Source organism: Lactuca saligna, chromosome 7 (genome assembly GCF_052625555.1).
Source record: "Lactuca saligna cultivar CGN05327 chromosome 7, ASM5262555v1, whole genome shotgun sequence".
Taxonomy (NCBI): Eukaryota; Viridiplantae; Streptophyta; class Magnoliopsida; order Asterales; family Asteraceae; genus Lactuca; species Lactuca saligna.
In genome coordinates, this window is record NC_136423.1 from 160,660,766 (window position 1) to 160,685,355 (window position 24,590).

At 36.4% G+C, this 24,590-nt stretch overlaps 1 protein-coding gene across 1 annotated transcript; it reads left to right on the forward strand.

Moving 5' to 3' along the window:
* Positions 1-212: 212 nt before the first annotated feature.
* LOC145007403 (alpha-L-arabinofuranosidase 1-like) lies at positions 213-11,598 on the forward strand. The gene is made up of 8 exons (XM_078966344.1): positions 213-314; positions 9,609-9,680; positions 9,766-9,869; positions 9,926-9,981; positions 10,065-10,264; positions 10,828-10,863; positions 10,941-11,006; positions 11,509-11,598. The coding sequence occupies exons 1-8, from the start codon at positions 213-215 to the stop codon at positions 11,596-11,598; spliced, it is 726 nt and encodes a 241-aa protein (XP_078822470.1).
* The last annotated feature ends 12,992 nt before the right edge of the window (positions 11,599-24,590 follow it).

Here is a 24,590-nt window from a genome sequence, read left to right on the forward strand (position 1 = left end):
GCAACTTATCGGAAAGGAAACCTAGCAACCAATCTTCACATCTCCAAGTTTTTAGAAAATACGACGAAGGTTCGATTGCTGGATGCACCATCCTTTGACTCTTCCCCGCTCAGTCATCCATCTTCCACATTCAATAGTCATTCTCCATAAACAAACATTGTGAATGGTTAGTTCTTCGATGGAAGCAAAGAGACTGCATTAGTTTCGATCTGATGGCGAGAGATAAGAGAAAATATGGTGGTGGTGTGAGGTCATCTGGGGCTGAACATCGATGGAGGCAGGAAGGATATGGTTTTGTGGGTGTCGAAGGAAGAGTCAGTAGGGTTTTAAATAAAGTAATTTGCCTAAATTAAAAGGAAAATGATTTAATCAATTATTTATTAAAATTAAATAATACTTGATCCATATTAATCCCTACATCCACAAAAAAATTGTTCATCCACATTTGAACCTACCTCTCTCTTTCTCTCTCTCTCTCTCTCTCTCACTCTCTCTCTCTCTCTCTCTCTATATATATATATATATATATATATATATATATATATATATATATATATATATATATATATATATATATATATATATATATATATATATGAGAATAAAAACTCCAACACAATGTTTGGTGGCAACAAAACAAATTAAACACTTCAAACAAATATCAAACAAAACAAAATACTTCACGTGATTCGGTCGATGTGAAGTACGTACATGATATATATATATATATATATATATATATATATATATATATATATAGGGAGAGAGAGGGAGAGAACTTGTAAAAGTTTCAGAAAGTTAATAAAATGAGAGTGGGAATTTTATTAACTTTCTGAAACTATTACAAGTTCTCTCTCTCTCTCTCTCTCTCTATATATATATATATATATATATGTATATATATATATATAGAGAGAGAGAGAGAGTTTTACTAACTTTCTTGAACTATTACAAGTTCTCAAAATTATATCTCATTTTGAGCTCTCACAAAAATTAAGCAATTTACAATAATGGAGATATGATCCTATTTATACACATGCATGGGAAACTCAAATTATGATGGGTCAAGCCCATCCATAATCAGCCCATTAAGAGGATGCACTAATTTTCAATCAATCACGGAGTACCATGTAGATGATTCTAGAACTTTTAACCTCATGAGCATTAACGAAATACATGATGGAGCATCATGGGCCATGATGACGCATCATGAGCCACCATGACGAATCATCTATTTGAAGCATCCTCCTTGAGCATCTTCATCCTTCTGAACAACAATGAACAATCTTGAGTAACCTACTGAGCCTGCCACCTGGGTGACGCATCAAGAGCCATGATGGTGCACCTTGCACATTAATGGCACACCTTCCTCATTAATGGTGCATCTTCTAGTTGAGTGGCGCATCCTTTCTTTTTTGTACATCAGCAACACTTCAACACTCCCAGAACACAACAAGGAATATGATAGTGGCACACCTAGATCAAGTACCAAGTTGGCGTACCTAGATCATAAGTGGCACACCATATACATGAATGTTGCACCTTATGTACAATATGGCACATCATCTTTAAATGGTGCATCATGATGCATGGACCATCATTGATGCTCTATTCTCCTTCCTGATGATTCACTCCAACTCCAATTGCTTTATGTTGATCCCTGATGCTCCATTCCACCTCTAAGTGATCCATTAAACCTCCAAGTGCTCAATGTTCCTCCAAGTGATCCACTTGATTCTAAGTGCTCCATCCTAGTGATCTACTTGATTCTATGTGCTCCATGTTGGACAAGACTTTTACGCCAACAATCTCCCACTTGAAGACTCGAACAACTTCATCTTCCATTCAAAATTTTCCATTCCTCAAAGTACATTGTCTTTCTCTCCTGCTAAGCCCTTCTCTTCAAACTTCTGGAATGCCACTTGAAGCCATACAAAGCTTCAACTTCATAGTGATAACCACCTTGGTGAACATATCAGTTGATTCTTTGGTCCAAGGCATTTCTTCATGTTTATAGTTTATTCATTGATTAACTCTTGAATGAGGTGGTACCTCATGTGAACGTGTTCCGTTCTACAATGAAACATTGGATTATTTCCTAACTAAACAGCACTTTGGTTGTAACGTTGTAGTACACAATCCTCCTGCTTCATTCCATGTTCTAATAAGAAACTCTTTAACCATATGAGCTCTTTGGCAGCTTCTGCAAGTGCTATCTATTCTACTTATGTGGTTGAGAGAGCAACACTTTTTTGTAACCTTGACATCCAATTAATTATTGTACCTCTAATTTTGAACTCATAACATGTTGTGCTATGGCCTGAATCTGCACATCCACCTAAGTCTGCATTAGCGAACGTTTGTAAGACTACTCCTTTTCTTCTAAAACATAAGGAAAACTCAATTGTTCCTTTTAAGTAGCATATCAGCCATTTCATTCATTCCCATTGTTGTTTTCCTATATTGGACATGAATATGCTCATAACTTCCACGACATGATCAATGCCTGTTATGGTGTGTACCGTTTCATACAATATACTACCCACTGTTGATGCGTAGGAAACTTTGGCTATGTATTCTTTGGCTTCATCTTTCTTTGGGGATTACTTCTTTGTGAGTCTCAACTGATTCCCCATTTGTTTACTTTTATCTTTTACATCTACAATGTTCAAAACTTTCTAAAACGCTCTTGATATACTTGGCTTGTAAAACTTTTAATGTAATTGTAACTCTATCCCTAGATATTCTCATGTCAAATATTTTTTTACCAACCCTTAAGTCCTCAATCTCGAAATCACTGGCCAGCTGCTTCTTTAGCTTATTGATCTCCAACATGTTGGATCGAGAAATCAATAAGTGATTAACATATGAGAATAAGATTATGTAATAGGATTTAAATTTCTTTAAATATCAATAGTAATCCATCACACATCTGTTGTATCCATTCATCTACATAAATCTATCAAATTTCAAGTATAACAGCCTTGGAGCTTGTTTCAAACCATACAAACTTTTCTTCAGTTTGCAAAACATATTTTCTTTGCCAACTGTGAGAAAACCTTTTGTTTATGCCATGTATATGTATTCTTCAAGGTGCCCATGGAGAAACATTGTTTCCACATCTAGTTGCTCTAGATGGAGATCTTTAGAGGCTACCATTCCTAAAACCATTTTGATTACATTCGTCTTCACAACTCGATAAAATATCTCATTATAATCAACCCTTCTCTTCTATTGGATCCCCTTGACCACAAAACTTATCATGTATCTCTTGTGCCATCAATCCGACCCTTTACCCGAAACACCCACTAGTTTCGTAGTGTTTTCTTCCTTGCTGGGAGATTAACCAAGGACCAAGTATGATTCTTATCAATTGAGCTTAGTTCTTCTTCTATATCCATTCTACAATTTATGGATTCTCTTATCTTTAAGGCTTGTATATAATACTTTGGTTTGCCATTCTCTGTCGGAAACAAGATGTTTATTGAAGAAGAATACATGACTGGAGGCCTTCGTATTCTTGTATATCTATAGACGTTAAGAGCATTAGTTTCTACACCTTCATTCTCTGAACAACTATCATCTAAGCTCCCATTATCTTTAGTTTCATTAGTACTCTCACTACCTCCTGAAATTTGATGTATTTCTGCAGTACTGGTAAGTTTTATAATGTTGTCATCTGATGTTTCTTTTAACTCAAAGTTTTCTTATTTCCTGGTTGCTTTTACTACTCGAGCTCTTAGCAAGTTCATCTACGTATACCGCATTCTCGTTGAACACCACATCTCGAATTTTGATAACCTTTTTATGCCCGTCATCCCAGAAGTGGTATCATATGTCTCGTAACCCATAACCTATAAAGATAAACTCCCTTGCCTTTGCATCTAGCTTGTCTTCATTATTTTATTTAACTTTTATCTATGGGACACAATCGAAGACCTTAATATGTTTGAATGAAACCTCACAACCTTTCCATTCTTCCTCTAGAATCCTGAACGTAATGGGTACTAAGGGTCCTCTATTGACTAAGAATATAGTTGTGTTGACTGCATCTACCCAGAACGTCTTGGGTAAACCTACATGCAGTATCATGCTCTTCACCCTTTCATTCAATGTTTTGTTCATCCTCTCAACAAGTTCATTCTACTAAGGTTTTTCTGGAACGGTATTTTACATCCTAATTCCATGTTCAGCTTACAAATCATCGAATGATTTGCTACTGTACTCACCCCCATTATCGGATCTGAAACACTTGATTTTTGAGTTACATTTATTATACATAATCGCTTTCCATTCCTTGAAAGAACTGAAAAATTCATACTTCTGCTTCAAGAAATAAAACCAAACTTTCCTTGTATAGTTATCGATAAAAGTAACACAATACGGGGATCCTCCAACTACAACAACGATGTAACATCCGATTTTCCCAGGTACATTATTTAATTATTTAAATTGTTTGTAGTGGAGTGACTCGACGAGTTGGTGCTTCAACTCGTCGAGTAGGGTCCTGACTTGGTGACGTGAAAAATGAATGGACTCGATGAGTCGGAGAGGTGACTCGTCGAGTTTATGTTGACGAGGGAAACCCTAATTTCTCGGGCATGTGACCTATTTCAACGCCCTTAAGGCCTCCTATTACAGCTACCCTTCAGGAGAGAAACCCTAAATCGTGTTTGAGAGCTTGGAGTAAGGAAGAAGGCTTTTGTGAAGCTTTTTGTGGTCATATTTACAAGAAGGAGGAATGATTCAAGCTAGAGGACCAAGAGGAGGTGTTGGATCTGCTAGGTTCACACTCAAGACATCAGTAAAGGTATAAATCTCGACACTTATCCTCTCCTTTGTGTAGATTTCTCATTTTGTGGAAATTAGGGCTTTTCTTCTACATTTCTTTTGGGGTTTTTTTGGATTAAGAGTTGTGAGGAGGCTTAAACCCCATATCTGGAAGCTAGGAGGTCCCAAACGTCTTAAGGACGACGCTTTAATCAATTTTGGTGAAGCTCTATGTGTGTATAACATTGTTAGCCCATGGTTTTGACATTTCTTGCTCTAAATTCCATGCATGGATGTAAAGTCAATGACTTTATGTGACTAAATGAGTCCTATGAGATTAGATATGAGGATTTGGAGAAGATCTGGGCTTGAAACTGTTTGAATGGATGAAGATCTAAGTAGACTCACCGAGTCTATGGGTTGACTCGGTGAGTTGTCTAGGGTTTGTCCCGAGTAACCGAGTTACGTAGTAACTCGATGAGTTGGGAGATTGACCTATCGAGTGGGGCAGTTTCAGAGGGTCACTGGGAATCAATGGGACTCGGCGAGTCTGGTCAAAATTTGACTGTTGACTAGAGTTTGACTTCTTTTGACTTTAGAGTCTGGTCAAGATGTGCAAGGGAGATCGGTGAGGCGCATTATGGTCTCTTACCCAATTCTAGGGCTAAGAGTGTAAGGAGAATATTAAATAGAAATGTTATCTTTATAATAGGCGGGAGCTAGATTGAGGATTTCGAGCATTAGATTTTACTAGTTATTCCAAGAGGTGAGTGATAGTTAGTTTTGTTTACTTCTTTTTATAGTTTATTTTAGCATATTTCATTCATAATTTAGATAATTTCCATGCATATTTTCCTTTTTGTTATTTTATGACTATTTCGGGTACTCTCGAATCTTGTGAGCAATTGCAGGTTTTCGGGTCTAGCGGAGCAGGAGTGTTCGGGACGTATAGGAGGCGATGAGATTTGGTAGACAAAAATGATGTTGGGCTTGATGGGTAATGGATATGATGCATGGACTGATCTTGATGATTATTTGAAGACTTGGAGAGAAATAAACTTTAAATTTGCAAGATGCGGGGGAATATTCAAGCGTACGTAGATTATTAATCGGGCGAGTTCACGAGCTTTGGAGGATTTGGAGAGGTCAAATTGGGCTTAAAATGAAGAAAAACTTGAAGAAAATGGGCTAGGAGGTGATTGGATTCGATCTGGGCTAGTGAGATATGCTTTGGAGGCCCAAAATCTCAAAGAAGCCCATGTCAAGCACCACCCGCGCAACCCACCCGCGCAGCAGCACGCGGGTCGCGCAAGGCTCTGCAGGGGTAATTTCGGAAATCCATTTGGAAGGCTATTTGAGGAAGGTTGGTGCCCATCTTTTGGAGACTCTTGAACATCCGATTTTTGGAGATTCTCTTTGGAGTTTTGAAGACTTTTGAAGGCCAAGAACCCTTGAAGAACATCATATTTTTACCTCTTGATTCTTGCTTAATGTTTGGTACAATTTTCTCTAACTTTGTTTCTTTGGGTTTAGCCATGCTTGGCTAAGCTAATCTTGGTTGACTTTTGGTTAATCCTTTGAACTTTTGTTGAATGTTGAAGAATCCATGAACATGTTCTTGAATCTTTATGAGAATGTTTTGTGTTTTAACATCTTATCATTACTTGTATGTTTTAGTTCATGAGTTTAAATGTGTTTGTGGTGATTAGTTGGCTAATTTCTTGATTAAGTAAAGGATCCTCAAATTAGCAAGCAACAAATGATTTTTGTGTTGTTTTTGCTTCACACAATCATAAAAACATTTCCTCCAACATGGTGGTGAAAGCATTTGACCCCTCTGGATTTGGTGACTTTTTGGTTCTTAATGCTAGTTGACTTTCACTAATTACATGCTATTTGGAATTAGTGACTTTGACTAAGGAAATTGTTATGAGCTTCTCTAGCCATTTCAACAATTAAGAAAAGTCTAGGTAATCTCAAGCTCCTTGGATTACTATATCCAAATTAAGGATTTAAATCAAAGTATTGCACCATTGGATTCTAATGATATGTTCATCAAAAGTCAAAGTGAGGAAACTTTAAGTCAACCTTCTCTCCCTTATTGATTTTACATCAAACTCTTATTTTTTGTTGCATTTGTCTATTTAAATCATAGTTAATTCTAGTTTGTTTCAAGTGTTTCAAAACACCAAAACCCCCCATTTTATATTTATTGTCATTTTACAAGTATTTTTACAAAGAGATTTTTTTTCATAGAGTTATAAATTGAACCAATCTCCGTGGATTCGATCCCTTTACCACTATACACTATTTTAGTGTGTAATATTTAGGGTTATTATTTGTGTTGGCCTCGACAACCACCAAATTTTTGGCGCCGTTGCCAGGGATTGGTTTATTTTTAATCAATTTGTTTCTCTATGCCCAGATCTCAGCGTACAGGTAACTTGATTTACAATCCAGAAATCGAAAAAGAAGCAAGGCGTTTGGCGAAGGAAAAGCGAATTGAACGTGGTCAAACTTCTAATCCTCACGGGGATCTGGAGGTCGAAACCGCTTCATTAAGCGACATAGAGCCCGATTCTAGTCCCGACCCTCGCCAAGAAATTCCCGAAACACCACCCCTACAACAAAATCCACCCATTATTGAACCAATTGAAATGGCAGACGGAGGAGAAGTTCCCAAAAGAAATTTGAGGCAAATGATGGAGACCGATGTTACACAAACTCCAACCGGTATCAATTACCCAGTTTTGGAAGGAGGCTCGGAGTTGAAGTCAAGTTTAGTCCATCACCTACCGACTTTCCATAGATTGGAGAATGAAGACCCTCATAAGCATTTGAAGATGTTCCACATTATTTGCACTAGCATGAAGCCACAAGGGTCAACCGATGACCAAATCAAGCTAAGGGCATTCCCCTTTTCATTGGTCGGTAGAGCAAAAGATTGGTTATTCTATCTTCCATCGGGGTCGATCAACTCATGGACCGACATGGCAAGAGCTTTCCTTGACAAGTTTTATCCCGCCTCAAGAGTCTCAAGTCTTCGAAATGAGATTTGTGGAATCCGCCAAGGTCAAAATGAGACTTTCCATGATTATTGGGAGAGGTTCAACAACCTGTGCTATAGTTGCCCACAACACCAAATCCCGGAACAACTCCTCATTCAACACTTCTACGAGGGATTGTTGCCAATGGAGAGAAGACTAGTTGATGCCTCAAGTGGTGGAGATGTCTTTAGTAAAACCCCACAGCAAACAAGACAACTTTTCAACACCATAGCCGCGAATTCACAACATTTTGGCCCTCGCCAAGATATGAAAAGAGACACACAACACAAAGTCAATGAAGTGGGAACATCAAATCTCGAGTCTCAAATCAAAGATCTAACCTCCGTTGTCCAAAAGCTAGCCATGGGGCAAACTCCACAAGTGATGGTTTGTGGAATATGTGCAACAATGGGACATCCTACGGATATGTGTCCCATCCTTCAAGAAGATGCGGAGCATGTGAATGCCACGGGAGAGTTCCAAAACTACCACAACAAACCATCCGGTTACCAAAATGCATATAATTCAAGTTGGAAGCCAAATCCCAACATGAGCTACAACCCAAGACCATTGCCTCAAAATGCATTGGTTAGACCATCCTATCCAGCACCCCAACCTCATTACCAACAACAACAACCACACTATCAACTCAAACCGCACCCTCTACATCATCATCAATAACCTCCTCAATCTCAACCAAGTAGCTCCGGAATGTCTCTTGAAGACATTGTCAAATCTCTAGCCACTAGTACCCAACAATTCCAAAAAGAAACAAGGACTACTATCTCCAACCTTGAAGCACAAATGGGAGATATAGTTACATCTATAAGCAAGTTGGAATCCCGTGGTAAACTCCCTTCTCAAACCGAAAAGAACCCAAATGTCAATGTGGTGACCTTGAGAAGTGGTAAACAAGCCGGAGAAAGTAGTTCAAAGAAGAAGCCGAGGGAAGAAGAAGAAGAGATAGAAGTTATTCCCATTGAAGTACCTATAATCAAGAATGATGCACAAGATGGAGTTCCAAAGAAGACTGCCCCTCTAGTAACACCAATAGCCACTCAACCACCGTTCCCCTCTCGACTTGCAACTTCAAAGAAGAATATGGAGGAGAAAGAGATTTTGGACACCTTCCGTAAGGTGGAAGTAAACATCCCTCTACTTGATGCAATCAAGCAAATCCCAAGATATGCAAAGTTCTTGAAAGAACTTTGTACCAACAAGAGGAAGTTGAAGGGAAATGAGAAAATTTTGATGAATGAAAACGCATCCGCGGTTTTACAAAGGAAACTTCCACCCAAATGCAAAGATCCCGGAATGTTCACGGTTCCTTGCAAGATTGGAGATGTTACTTTTAGTAGTGCTATGCTTGATCTTGGCGCTTCTATCAATGTCATGCCCTATTCAGTGTATAAATCATTAAATGTCGGACCCTTAAGTGAAACCGGTGTCATAATCTCTCTTACGGATAAATCAAGTGTCTTTCCTAGAGGTGTTTTAGAATATAAAACAAGTTTGACTTTGACTTTAGAATCTTACATGAAAATCATACATTACCACGGGATTCCAACTTGCTTATGGATGTAACTATATCTCCCATTTGTGCTTCAAGGTTGGAGATACTAGTCCTTGTTTCTTTTTGGAATTGTTGGGTACTAGTGGCTAGAGATTTGACAATGTCTTCAAGAGACATTCCGGAGCTACTTGGTTGAGATTGAGGAGGTTGTTGATGATGATGTGGAGGGTGCGGTTTGGGTTGATAGGTTTATTATTAGTATTATTATTTTAGGACAGATTTACACAAATGTAAACACTGTATTTTCTATGGCTAATACCTTCGATCATACATCATGTGTTGGCCCAAAGGTTTGTTAATTGTTAATTTTTAATTGTTAATTGTAAAATGTAAATCAATTAACCATGTGAAAATTTATTATTTTATTTATTTTAGGCATTTGTGAGCGAGTATGTTGTGAGAGGAAATGACGCTGGTTCTGGAAGTCTTTTAGGAGCTCTCATTGAAGCTGGATTCCTTATTGGTGTAGAAAAGAACAGGTTCTTTGACTATAATGTTGACTGATTTTGACTTCTAACGAGATTGTTATTTGCAGCGACGTTGTTGAAATGGCGAGTTATGCACCTTTGTTCGTGAACACCAACGATAGGCGGTATGAATTTTATTCAATCAATGTGAAAAAGACATAAATACCCTTCTCATGGTAAATGATGGGAAGTATTTTATTTTGTTATGGTGGATGCCGGATGCAATAGTTTTTTATTCTTCTCAATCATATGGAACACCAAGTTATTGGATGCAACATTTCTTCAAAGAGTCAAATGGTGCAAGTCTTCTAAAGTCAACTCTCCAGTCAAGCTCATCCATATCACGTGAGGCTTCTGCTATTGTGTACCGAGACACAAAGGATGATAAAAACTACTTGAGACTAAAGGTAAGATAACTTTCTTACAAAAAGATTGTTGCCCATTTGACTTTCTAGATAGGGTCACATGGTGCAATTTGTAGTGTTAATTACGGCTCTTGGAATCAATTCCCCAGCTACCTTTCTTGATTAATTACTTGACTTGGTGAAAATTCTAATATGGTGATCAAGATCCCTTGGTAAGGTACGCAGGAAAATCAACCAATATAATAAAATAATTGAAATCCCTTGGTATATGGAGTAAGTAGAATTGAATTGATAGCGTAACATAAGAGAAGAGAAGAGAACACAACACAACATAACATAACAAAATTGGACTCAACTAAAATTATTACATATTGAATTGCTTACATTATGTTCTTTGGTACCAAGTACAATGTGTTTTCTCCAACTTCATCAATTCAAATGATTCAAATGAATCATAACTTAGGATTTCTAAATCCTAACATAATTGTTCATATCTAATCTTTTGTGTTTTGTCATATCAGATGCTTATGAACCCATGAAGTTCATTTATCTTTTTGCTTTGTGTGTTAAACTTTCGCCTGGCATATAGGGACTCCTCATTGTAGGATTACAAGAAAGCATCTGAAGCTAAAGATGCTGAGGTATGCATTTTCCCTTCAAATAATCAAAGCTTTTTTTTCTTTTAGTATTAATATGGAACATAAGCTTTTTGTTTAAGGTTCTTTCTGAAGCTAAGAAAATAACTGGTGCCCCTGCTGATACCGCATCACCTTCTAATATGCAGGTAGCTGTAGGTGGAGGTGGAGGTGTGGCACTAACATGTTGTATAAATTAGGCAAAAAAACAAACAGGGACTTAATACTTAACTGTCTGTTGTTGATGATCATATCTTTCTTGATAAAAAAAAAAGTCAACTTTCTTTATACGCCTACTTATATGACCTTGGATGAGCTTTTAGAAAGTAAGGGTAAGATGGTCATTTAGTGTAGTTAATATATTACATGACTTTTAGGGATTGGGACAAGGATAATAACATACAAAAAGACTATTATGCCCCTTTAGTAATATATTGAAACAATTATACATTTCTTTTATGGTCTGGTAGTTTCAGCTTTTTACTTTTAAAGAATTAGATTTCTAAAAATTGTGGTCTAGCAGTTTTCTTAAGGCAAGATGCTATTTTGCCTACTAAAATTAAGCACAAGGTACAACCAACATTCAAGATTCATATTTCAGATCAGATCACAAATTCACAATATATTTATGTGTCTTTGTTATACATACAGATTAGGAAGTTAGGTCCGACTTTGGACATGGAGGATGATGAAGGAGACAATTACACACATATTCCAGTAAGAAACAACAGATTTGGATGATTATTTGTTAGTTTTATAGGAATGTAACCCATTTTAACATTATATTATTTTTGTTCAACATTTGTATGATTATTTGTATGACATATTATAATTTGTGCAATTTATTTTATTTTTTGTGTATGATATTTTGTTTTATATTATTCAATGGATTGTATCTTTTGTATATGATATTTTATTTCTATTATGAGGCATGAAATGCAAATTTAATTTAAAAATTAATAAATTAATAAATGTTTTTTTTTTAAATATTTAAATTTACGAAACACAAAAATGTGTGTCATCTTCGTTTATGACATGGCCTTTCTTGACAAGGGTTTTAATGATACGCATTGCGTGTCATAAATGTGCGTCGTTATGACAGGGCCTTTATTGACACGCATTTGCACGTCGTCTGAGCGTTTTACGACACGCATAGTGCGTCGTAAAAGGCTATTTTTCGAGTAGTGCATATTTACCAAAACATCAGTAAATCATGACGAATAGAGTTATCATCCTTTGTGGTGGAACTAAAGAGTCCATATAAATATATACAAGATCTATTAATCCTTCACATTTACTCATACAAACATGTAATTAATGAATTAGTCATAATCTTTCAATGATCAAGATTCTCACACATCACGTAATTAAAATTACATGATTCCAAGTTTCTATCCAAATGAAACTTTCGTGATGATACTTCTTTATCACTTACTCTATTATGACATTAGCACAAGTGATATAATTAAGAATTAAATCAATTTTTAAAAATACTAATAATAGAAATGTAACCAACACTTTCATGAATGCCAATATAAGGAAATATAAAGTAAACCAACTAGATAAGCCAAAATTTCACTTTTATTGATAATAAACAAAAAAAATTGAGCTTGTGCATACAATGCATAAAATGATAAATATGTTTCAAGAAATTTCCAAAGCAATCTATTAAATTATCATAACTCTAAGTAGTAGCTTCCAAAATCTGATCATCGAACAATGCGAGCAAAATCTATCTCTCACAATCAGATTTAACTCACTCTTCTTAAGCTTCCTTCTTTCCCTTAGATCCTGCAATGGCATCACAATGTGATAATCACATCATGTATTAAAAATATATGAATAGGAACTTGTTATAATAATGGAGTTAGATAATGGATGTACCTGAAGTAAAGTCAAACGACCTGAATTTACCATCTCTAAGATCTTTCAGGTAGTCTGGATAGCTTCACAACCAATGTACCTTCAATTAGCAATAGAAACATATGGAATTTTTAGGTTTGGCACATGGAACTATATCAGAATTAGCCTTTCTCTTTACCATACGATCAAACAGTTTGAACTTGGCTGATCTATTTCCATTGGGAAGAGAAATCTTTTCTGTACCACCATAGTCAATGTCCATATCAGACCCTTCAAGCATCTTATCTTCACTTGTGCTCTTAAGCATTTCTGTCTCAGCAATAATCAACATTTGAGTAAGATCAATTAGGGTCACGTAGTGGTCACTCATATAAAAGTTCTCAATAAAGTGACTATAAGAATCAAGAAGCGAAAGGAGAAGCTAATCAATAGCTTTCTCCCTTGGTAAAACGTCACCCAATCTTTCAAATCTTTCGACGTACGTTTTAATTTTCAAAACATGTGCACACATAAAATTCCTATCTTGATGTTTACATGCCAATAGGGCTTGAGTAATTTGTATCTTTCAAGTCGAGGGAAACGAGACGTGCAGAGTGTCACTAGAGGAGGAGGAGGAGGAGGAGGAGGAAGAGTTGGAGAAGCATGATATCTATTTCCACCATTGCTCAAAGAATGGAACATACTTTCACCTTGATTGGAATGTGGAAGATCATCTTCAAAAGGAAGAGCAAGACCATTTCCAAAATAATGAGGAAGACCATTTCCAAAAGAAGGAGGAAGACCATTTTTGTCCTTACTTGACATCTATAAATTGGAAATAGGAGAATTCAAGTTAGTTGATGTTAATACTTAATTGTTAACCCATAAATTTAAATTAAGGCTAGCACCCATATGTTCGATTCAAACTTTGAAGAGGGATGTCGTAATCAAATTCAAATCTATTTTGGGTAGGTAAGGCTTTTATCAGTTTCAATCTTACAAAACTCCTTGGTCATTTTGGATTCATGGAATGTAATCAAAGACATGTCTAATCTCTGATTATGCTCTCACTTTTGGGACTGGGATCCCAAGGATCACAAACGAGATGTGAATAAGCATGCAAACCCACTCGACAACCTTGATATCATTTATCATCTCTCATTGATGTGTTATTTAACCACACACGCACCAGCAACAACAATAATTTTTAAGATGTCCATCATATCATCAATAGTCCCCCATTAGTGTGCCAATTAACCACACACACTCCACTAACGACATATAAAATATAATCTGAGTTTTCATGGATTAGCATATAAATTTACATTTTCCTAAAGTACCTAAGAATGTGATTTTAGAAAATAGTTTAGTGACTTTATGTCATTATACATATTAACGAGATTTTGTCCTATCAAACCAGTTTGGCTAACGACCCTCCATCACACATGAGAGTGGTGGGTGAGAATAAGCACCCATTCAATGACCATTTTATAGGTCGCTTCCTTATAACCTCTTCACAACAAGGTTTCGTGAATGAGACGTACTAGCGATATCACTGACTTTTCTTATACGTATATTATATATTAAAATTGTAATTATATACATAGTATAAGGTGTCTTTTGAAAGATTTTAAAAAACACAAGGTTTTAATCTTTTAATAAATTAAACTTTTAACTTAATTAATTTTAAACCTATTATGGATTTATTAATTTTCTTTTAACTAATTGCTTAATCAAATTAATAATAAGATCCATAAGGATGTATTTTAAACCTTCCAAAACCATGTTCATAATAATCTTATGAAATAAACCACATATTATTGACATTCAATATTAAGTTCAATTAATATCTAGATTTATTATTTATACACTTAAAATGTCAATCCTATTAATCAACTAAATAATTAATCAAGTGATCAAATACTTATCTCCTAACTTCTAGGCTTTTATTTTATCATGATATATTCATAAAAATTGGATTTAGAAAGAAAATATAGCAGATAATTATTACATACAAGTTGATTAGGCATATTAGCTCTAGATTTTTGAATATGGCATGTACTCACGACATGAGCATGCAAGCTCACAACGTGAGTTGCGACAAACCAAAAACAGGTTTCTTTGATCGATTCACTAATGTGCAAATACATGAAAGAAATCCCTAGGCTCTGATACCACTAATAGGAAATAGAGGTTACAACTATAACGACTTAAGAAGAAAAACAATTAAACAATTCAGTTGATTAGGGCACATGCAACGTATTTTGATCTATGTCTTTCACATATAACAACATATTATGAATGGCAAACCTATAAAACTTTACTGGCACAAACTAATTCATAATAACAACAAATACTAACCTTAGAGATTGGTATTGTAAAAAATCCTGAATCGTTCTTGAAAACCTTTGATAGCTAGCACCACAAGTGTCGTGCCTCTAATGGTTCACACCCACACCCTAGCAACCAAGGAACTTGAAGAGAGAGAAAGAGAGAAATAGAGAGAGAAAGATATATATATATATATATATATATATATATATATATATATATATAGAGAGAGAGAGAGAGAGAGAGAGGAGAAGAGTAGAAATTCTGGTCCTATGAACCTCTAAAGGAAGCATTCATGAAATTCTAAACCCTTTAGGGTTTATATAGGAATTTAGGAAGGTGTTGGATAAGGCGAGTATCTCCAAGATAACCTTAATCCCTTAACTTCCTCCCTAAGAGATCCAAGGCACCCTTAATGCCCAAGAAAACCCTAGAAAGCATTCTAGAATTTGTCCCCCCTTTGGGAGGTTCTAGAATTGCTCAATGTTCAACTACTAAACATTGTCACCTTTAGTCCTCCTACTTTTAATTAATCCAATTAATCCCAAAATTAATTCCAATTAATTTTTGGTTAATTATTAATTAAATAATACTATTTCCAATTAATATATTATTCTCATAATATATCAACAACTTATTTATTTTGATTTCTAATTAATTTATTAACCATATAATAAATTAATAAATCAGTCTCTCTCTCTCTCCCTCTCTCTCTCTAGAAGTTATCATATTGAAATGCTAGGTTTGAGGACAACCCAGAAGGATTGTGCTACTATTAATTCAAGTTTATACCAATTATAGTTATAGGCTTAGATACCTAATCAAACTTCATTTCCTTTTGCTATTTGAAGTTTTATGTTTCATGTTTTAAATTTCTAGGTTCTGTAATTTTAAAATGACAAAATTGCAAAATTGTTCCTTGTGGTTTAAAAAAAAAACTATTGATGGGGTTCAAAAGGTTTCCAACTTGCATGGAAGATCAAAAATCAAAAATTGCCCATGAATTTGGTCTCTAGTATATTTAAAAAAATACTATTTTACCCTTATCATTTATTTTTTACATCTTATACATTTATTTTTGTATTTAAATAATTATAAAAAATCCTACTCCACCCCACTCCATCGTAAGTCACTTTCTATTTCCTTCTCTCCCATCATCTTCTTTATCACCCATCAACCCATCATTTGCAAAAAAAAAAAAAAAAAAAACCTAGTTGAAGAAACAAACATACATCCACATAATAAACTTTGTCAATCAAACACACCTATCCACACAAATAAAATTTTATCATACCTAGAACTCAAAGAAACACACATACCCACATTAAATATTAAGAACTTAAGGGTTTACTATGGATTCTAGTTAAATACACGTATACACATTCGGAGCCAAGGTTTTACAGGTTTTACAGGTCAAAATCGAGAGATATAGATATATATATATATATATATATATATATATATATATATAGAGAGAGAGAGAGAGAGAGAGAGAGAGAGAATATGGGTTGAGTGGACCATTGCATTTATGGGGATCCTTTGTAGATCATCAACAAAGAAAGAAAATGTGTAACACACGATCCCTAGTATTCATTCAATTCAAGTATTTCTTATGTTCTCTATTGGGACTCGACGAGTTGGGCCCAACTCGTCGAGTAGGGTCGTGATCCGCAGGAAGTTTAAGTGATCTACTTATGAGTCGGGAAACGGAGTCGGCGAGCAGATGTTGTTGTGTGAAACCCTCAATTAAGAGTTTGCACCTTATTTAAACACATTATAACGCCCCAACTCAGCCACCATCATCCAAAGCAAGCCCTAACTCGAAACCCTAGCCGTTTTTGTGTGTTCTTGAGCCTTGTGGTATTACTTTTGTGTGATTGAAGCTTGAAGAGGAGAAGGAGACTTGTAAGATCAAGGGGAAACAAGAAGATCCAGAGTTTTAAGCTGATTTCCAGCTCATTTGAGGTATAAAGCTAAAACTTTGCCTATTCATTGCTTGGATCTTGATTTTGGTCCTTTTTCTACATCCTTCGAAGCCCTAGTGAGGATGTATTCGTGATTTAGTATAAGAAGTGAGTTTGTGCTTCAGATCTAGGGGTATTAGGGGTCTTTATGGCATAAAGGTTCCCACTTGGTTACCATAAACACCCCCATACATTTTTAGACCATCTTTTATGGATTTTTGAGACAAAGATCCCATGCATGTACACCAAGTTTGAAACTTTATGTGTAAATTAAATGGACATTAGGAGGCCAGATCTATGGTTTTGGTGTGTTAAGACCCATTTAAATCGGCTGTGTAGTAAGGGTCAGGGATGGACTCGGCGAGTTAGGGTGTAATGACCTCCAAATCCTTTTTGTAGAAGGATCAGATGATAGGGTGGAAGGTCCCTCAGTTGTTAAGGCTCATAAAGGAACCTGGGAATCATGAGACTTGACAAGTGTTTGAGCAAACTCGGCGAGTCCAAGGTAGTCTCCCAATTTTGAAAATTGACTTGACGAGTTGTTCATACAACTCGGCGAGTCACAGACCGGACAAGCTCACATGAGGAAGCAAGACTCGACGAGTTCACAGAAGAACTCGGCGAGTAAGTTGAGGATTGTCCCAATGTTATGATTGAGGAAAAACCCGTCGACCGCTTGCTAGACTCAACGAGTAGAATCGAATTGGAAGCAGATGATGGTATAGGGACTTGACGAGTTGGCGTGCCAACTCGGCAAGTTGAGTCAACTGGATGTTGACTTGGACTTAACTTTGACTTGGGTTTGGGTTGACCCTGTAAAGGTTATTAGTATGCATAGTAATCGAGAAAGATCGTTGTGTAGGGATTGAGGAGTTGAGGAAATTCGATCTCCATGCCGGGATCAACACAGACACTACACGACTTCGAGGTGGGTTACCTTCCAGTAGAAATGGGTCTAAGGCACCAAGGCCGACCCACTAGTAGTTGGTTACAGTTGAGATGATTGTCTTTGTGATAATTGTCTGGTTTTCTATTACTTGATATGTTCTATGTGCCAATATGCTATGTTCTATATAATAGTGGTAGGAGGAGGGAAATAGTTCCCGGATCGGTTGTTAGGACCGAAGTGTAGGTCGGACACCCTATATATGTCTGACAACATGTGATGATAGGTTGTTAGGTGATGGTAGTAGGGGGTGAAATAGTCCCCATGACTGGGTGAGATAGACTGGAGGGTAGGCAGGCACCTCAGAATGGCCTGACCTGGGTAGTCAGCACCCCAGAATGGCTTGACACGGGTAGTCAGCACCCTAGAAGGGCTTGACATGGGTAGGTCGGGCACCCCAGAATTGCCTTGCAGCATGTATGATTGTATAGTATGTGGTATGATGGGATAACTCACTAAGCTTTGTCTTTACAGTTTCAATTTTGGTTTCAGGTACCTCTTCATCCAAGGGGATGGAATTGGCGGTGTAGCACCGCATCACGTAGACACATTTGATTTCCACATTGAGTTTTCTGGGATTGTTGTCTGATTTATACTACTTATCAATGTTGTGATTTTAGACTTATTCATGATGGTTTATGGAATGATATAATATTGACAATGTTTTTAGTAAACAATTTTATAAATTACTTAACTACAAATGAAATTTTTGGACTTGAAATTTGGGATGTTACAAGTTGGTATCAGAACCTTGGTTTGAAGGATTCGGACATGCCTTCGAGGGTTTCTGGACTCAAATCGAGGGCTTGAAGGATTTTTACAAGAAAATAGTTTTCCAAAATCTAACTTATGTTTCATATCAACAAAGACACGAAAGTCACCCAACTCGATAAAGAACTCTGCACGATTACTAAAGGTGACTTTGATGTTTCTTCATATTGTACCCGTCTCAAGTTTATTGTTGATATGATTGATAATATTAGCTCTCCTATGCCCGAAAAGAATCTTGTTATGTATGTTACCAATGGGTTAAACCCAAAGTTTTAAAGTGTTGCTACAATCAAATGCCACAACAATCCCCTTCCAAGTTTTCTAGACACTCGGTCCATTCTTATGGCTCAAGAACACCAGACTAAACAACTTGATTCCTCGCCTACTTCATCTGCCACTCTTTCATCACCTAGTGTCTTGGTCACTAAACAACAAAACTTATTCCAAAATACTACTTATGGAGGATTTAATCATTGTGGTGGTCGATCCGTGAACGAAGCTAAAAATTGATTATTTTTTGGATTTTCCGTATTGAAACACAAAGTTTATGCCACATGTTAAGGGGGAGTTTTGACATGAAAAATTCCGAATAGAGCATGTCCTTTTTCCTTGAATATTTTATAATCAAATTTCGATTATAAAAAGGGGGAGAAGTTTATATGGAAATTCGAACTTGAATTTTTCATATTACACGGATTTGAAGACCGAAGTGATCTTCAAGTTTTGAAGCTTACGAGATGATGCGATTGGAAGTTCGGATGTGATGTATTCGAAATGCGTTTGGTTTTATTGAAGATTTTTAGGGTGTGCTTTATGCTCAACTTTTGGGTGATTATTTGGAGTTTGGGATACTCTTAATCATTCGTTGATGCTCGGATTGTATGGTCTCACATCCTAGAGCCCAAATTGAAGAATCATGGAAGAATTGAAGATTAAAGTTCGTTTCGACATGTATCACCTATGAGGCTCGAACCGCATAGTTGCTCGAATTTGGAAGATTTGAAGTGGCTCATTCATTCTAACTTTGTGGGGGAGAATGTTGAGGTACAAAGTTATTCATGATTGACTTTGTAAATGTTTAACTTTTGTAAAACCCACTTGCATGTGGAGTATTAGTCTTTTGACACATTAGAGATAGAGAGTGAGAGAGAGAGATGTAAACATTTCTATATAAGGTGGGTTCATACCACTTGTAGAGGTGTGCTTGAGAGATATAGTCATAGTGATTAGTGAGTGAGATATTTATGAACTTCTAGACTAGATCCCTTTTTGTACTCATTTACTATGATCAAATATATCTTTTAGCACCCAAATCACCATGTTCAATTGTGCAAACTTTAATTCTGCATGCCAAACCATGTTCTTTGTCACTATATCAGCTACGGGATGCCCTTCTATGCTTATGAGATTTAAGATGTCATCCATAGAAACAATGTCTAAAGAAATTAGTTTTATATTGATGCTTTATTAGTTTCATTTCATCCCATTCAATTTTTTTAGAGGGGAATTTCGCGTTGTATAAAATAAGAGACCTTTCATGTACATATATTGTATTTCTGATATATGGGAATTATGTAATACTCCCTCCATTCCTATTGTTGCTTTTGACTTTTGAAGTCTTTATTCATCAACTTTGACGTTAAATATTTTTATTAGTGTTATGTATTACTTAATTAGACTTATCACAATTAAAAGACATTTGAAACACAATCCATTCATATTTTTTGCACCAAGCATTATATATCTAAAACAAAATTATTTAAGGTCAAAGTTGAAGAATAAAGACTTCAAATGTCAAAAGTGGACAATACGTATGGGACGGAGGTAGTATATGTTAGTTTATTAACCATCTTATTATTCTTCCTTCCAAATGGGGTTTTGTAGATTTTTTTTTCATATATCTTCTTTGCACACAAATTCAATATCACAAATGATGCACTTTTATACAACTTGTTATTTTTAATTTATTGTGGATCATATGGATGAATTTATGTGAGTATGACATATGTCTTAATCATTCGTATTATTTACATATTTTCATAATAAATAGTCAAATGAGAGTAGTCATTGTATGATTATAGAAAAAAATAATTATTGTTTAGTTGTTAGCGCATCTAAGTGCATCAACATTAGCGAATTTAATGGTGGAGTTAAATAAGATCACAAGTCTAATTGTTGTTTAATAGATGAAACTCGATCATTGTGAGATGATGCATTGTTAATTGATAGATTTGGAGGTCAATGACCATTGAACTCTTCAATAGGAAATATAAAAATTTCCTATTTTTTAAAAAATACTACAAATTAGCTTTTGTAATACTCTATTAAATTTTGTAGAGTTCAATGAGTTGTAAGAAAAAATTGATAAAATTGGGTGGAATTTAGAAAGATGATGTATCAATTAAAGAACATAATCGCGCCTTTAATTGTTAATGTATATTTGTTATATTGTAGTTTCTCAGGCCCATATTCTTTGCAATCGGCCCATGTCTTTGTAACATGTTATATATAGTGATTTAAAGAGAGGGGGTTATTTTCATGGGAAATTATAACAACCCGAATCCCAGATATAAATTTTAAAGTTTTATATTAATGTTTTTAGATCTACTCGATGAGTCGGATGCCCCAACTCGTCGTGTAGAGAAGGTTAAAGTCGCGTGGATTCTAGAACCTACTTGACGAGTTTGAGGACCCAACTCGACGAGTTAGATCTGGAATATGAAACCCTAATTTACATGGTTTTTCACCCTATTTAAAGGCTCATTAGCCACCCTCTGCCTCTCTTATCACCCCCTTGACGTCAAAAAACCCTAATCGTGTATTACTCCTCATTTTGTGTGTGTAAAATCTTGGAAAGTGGTTGTAGTGAAAGAAACTTGAAGACTCAAGAGCTTGGATCAAGGAGAGGCTTGTAGATCCAGTACCAACTCCGTCTTGGCTTCCATTTGAAGGTAACAAGTTGTTACCTTGATCATTCTAGTGTTATATCTCCTCATTCAAGGGGTTAAGGCCATTTTTAGCATATTTGTGGGTCATTTCTGGTATTGAGCATGATCTAAAGTTGTAACTTCAGATCTGGACTCCTTTAAGCCCTCATAGTCATAAAGTTATTGAGTTTATCAAGCTTTGGCTTACACCTCTTCCTTAGCTTGGTTATGGAATTTAAGGCCTTGCATGCACGTAAAGTTTGCAACTTTACATGGTAACTATGCCCAAGGAGACTAGATCTACAATTTGGATCCTTGGTTTTGCTTAAAAGCATCTGAATAAGAAAAGGAATAAAAGGACTTGACGAGTTGCAAGGTCAACTCGATGAGTCAGATGAAGCTTGCCCGTTTTTGGTTCTGCATGAACTCGACGAGTCAGTGAGATGACTTGACGAGTTGGTTAGGGTTTTCCTGACATTTTGGACACTGCATGGACTCAAATTAGTTGTCTGGAAACTCAGCGAGTCAACTGGGGTTTTCACAATTCTTTGAGTTCTGAAGGAGCTCGACAAATCAACGATTGTACTCGACGAGTTGGGTTAATATGGATTGTTGACCTTAACCATTGAATTTCACTTTGACCAAGGGTTGACCAGTTTGACTTCTGGTGGTATTTTGGTAATTTGGGTATTTATGGAAGTGGATCATTGGTGGTTGTAGGTGTTGGTGTTTGGAGCCGTGATTCGGGAGTTTGATATTTCAATTCTAATCGACATTGTGAGGTGAGTTGACCTCATTATACTAACAGGGTCGAAGGCACCAATGCCGACCCTTTTCGGATTTGTATCCAGGTTATTTGCATGATGATATGCTTAGTGACCTGTTAGGTCAGTATCTTGGTATATAGGATGATGCTATGTTAGTGGCCTTGGGTTCATGAGTATTTTAAAATTGATTTTCAAAATTGTTTTCAAGATAATCAAGAAGCGATGCGATGTGTACAATCAGTTGGAGCCAGTAAGTAGACCCCAAATTAGCATATTTTTCGTTGTTATTGTGATATGTTAGAATAGCATGCTAGCAATAGGCTAGGGATCTTCAGGAATGACATGATAGAACTTCCTGATTATAAGATGTTTGATATCCTAGGGTTCTTCCTTATATGAAATTGACATCATGAATGTAGTTGCTTAGTGAATGCATCATAATTGAACAGAACTAAGATTCTATAGCCTGAGAATATTTTTTTTGGCCTTATTTCATGTTCCTTGTCTGGTTGTGGACTTAGGTTAGGATCGAGTATTCGGTTGTCTATAGGATCCAGTGTTATGTATGGCTAGCATACACAAGTGCTGCAAGGTTGGTGGAAGTTTCATGAGTGGGTGTGTGTATAGCGAGTCAGTGCGATGAATGATTAGCCACTCTATGGAGAGTGAGTAGGGCGAAGCTGCACCCATGGTGCGGGTATTTGAAGGTCGAGAACTTTGTATGAGGATCTGTCTAATTTTATTGCATTTTAGTGCCACTCAGCTTCTCTGCTCGAATGATGCTTTTTTGTGCTTTGTGGGACCCATGTTGATGAGAGTTAACCATCAAATGAATACATTAAATTGCATGCTATGAAGGTTAAATAATCTTAGAATAAAGGACTTGGACCTATTACGTATCTCTTATTTGAGTCCAACCGTTGTAGGGCTGAGTCCTTTAGTTAACGGATTATTTAAGCTTGGTTGCATGTAATTGTATTCGTGAAGTGGTTAGACGGCGTTTGGTTGCATGTAAGAGTTCTTCAGCAGCTGATGGTATATGGGGTGTGGGTGAGTGCTAGGATAGCCTAGGGAGTATTTAGTGCGATTGTTTCATCGAGGAGTGGGTTTCAAGAGTATTTTATGACCAGGACTTAGAAGACCCGAAATGATTTTGAGGAAAGTATGGATAGGTATGGAAGGTAGTATTAGGAATGTACTACTGGAAGCATAGGATTTATAATCGAATAAAGAAAGGTTTTGGGGATTCTAAGGGCTAGTCAGGGGAGTTAGCATGGTTAGTGAGCTTATTGGTTTGTGGCAGTGGTTATGTTCATGTTAATCTTTTGGTTGTGGTTACTCATGCATGCAGATAGACCTAGTAAGTGTTCTGAGCCGCGAGGGCTTTATTGATTTAGGTTGTTTGGTGCAGACCTAGTGAGCTTATTGGTTTGAGGCCTCGGAGGTTTTGCTCGAGGCTGAGTATTCCAGTTGCGGGACTCAAGAAAGGGGCGATGATTATGATTGGCTTGGGTTTTGCAGCTATAAGTGGGATGGTTGATTGATGGATTGGAATGTGGTTATCTGTGGCATGGGTTATGCCCTTTCAGTTCTTTCGAATTCAGAGAAAGAATGAGCAGTCTCGTAATTTACAGAGTTAGGAAAGGTTGTACCTGCTTATGCTGGTTTGAGTTATTATTTGGTTTCAGAGCCAGTGGTTGGTAGTTCGAGCCCTAAGTGGGGGAGAACCGGGATTCTTGGGTCGAGTATTTTAGCCATTAAGGGATTTTCCAATTGGTTGTTTGGGTTGCTGTTTTCGGATTAGTTGGTTGGATGTTGATCGATAGATCTTTTCTAGAAGTGGGTATGCTCAGTTCCATGTGATTCTTGATTCTCTGGATTAATTGTCAATGTGTCCTTGACCAATGGTTGTGGGGTTCATCATTCAACGAAGGTTCACTCGAAAGTTTAATTGTGTCAATCGAGTTTCAGTGGTGAGGCTAATATGTCATCAAGTTCAGTATGCTCTATGTTCCTTTGATCTTCGGGAATGTTTACCCTTAATGGTGGAGTGGGAACTTGGTTTATAGCAGAATCAGGTTTTGTTAACCTTCGGGATCACCGTGGAAGTCTTCTCGAGCTAGTTGTATAATGATAGAATCTGTTCAGTCTCAATCAGGTATGGGATCTTGTTTCGACTGATCGT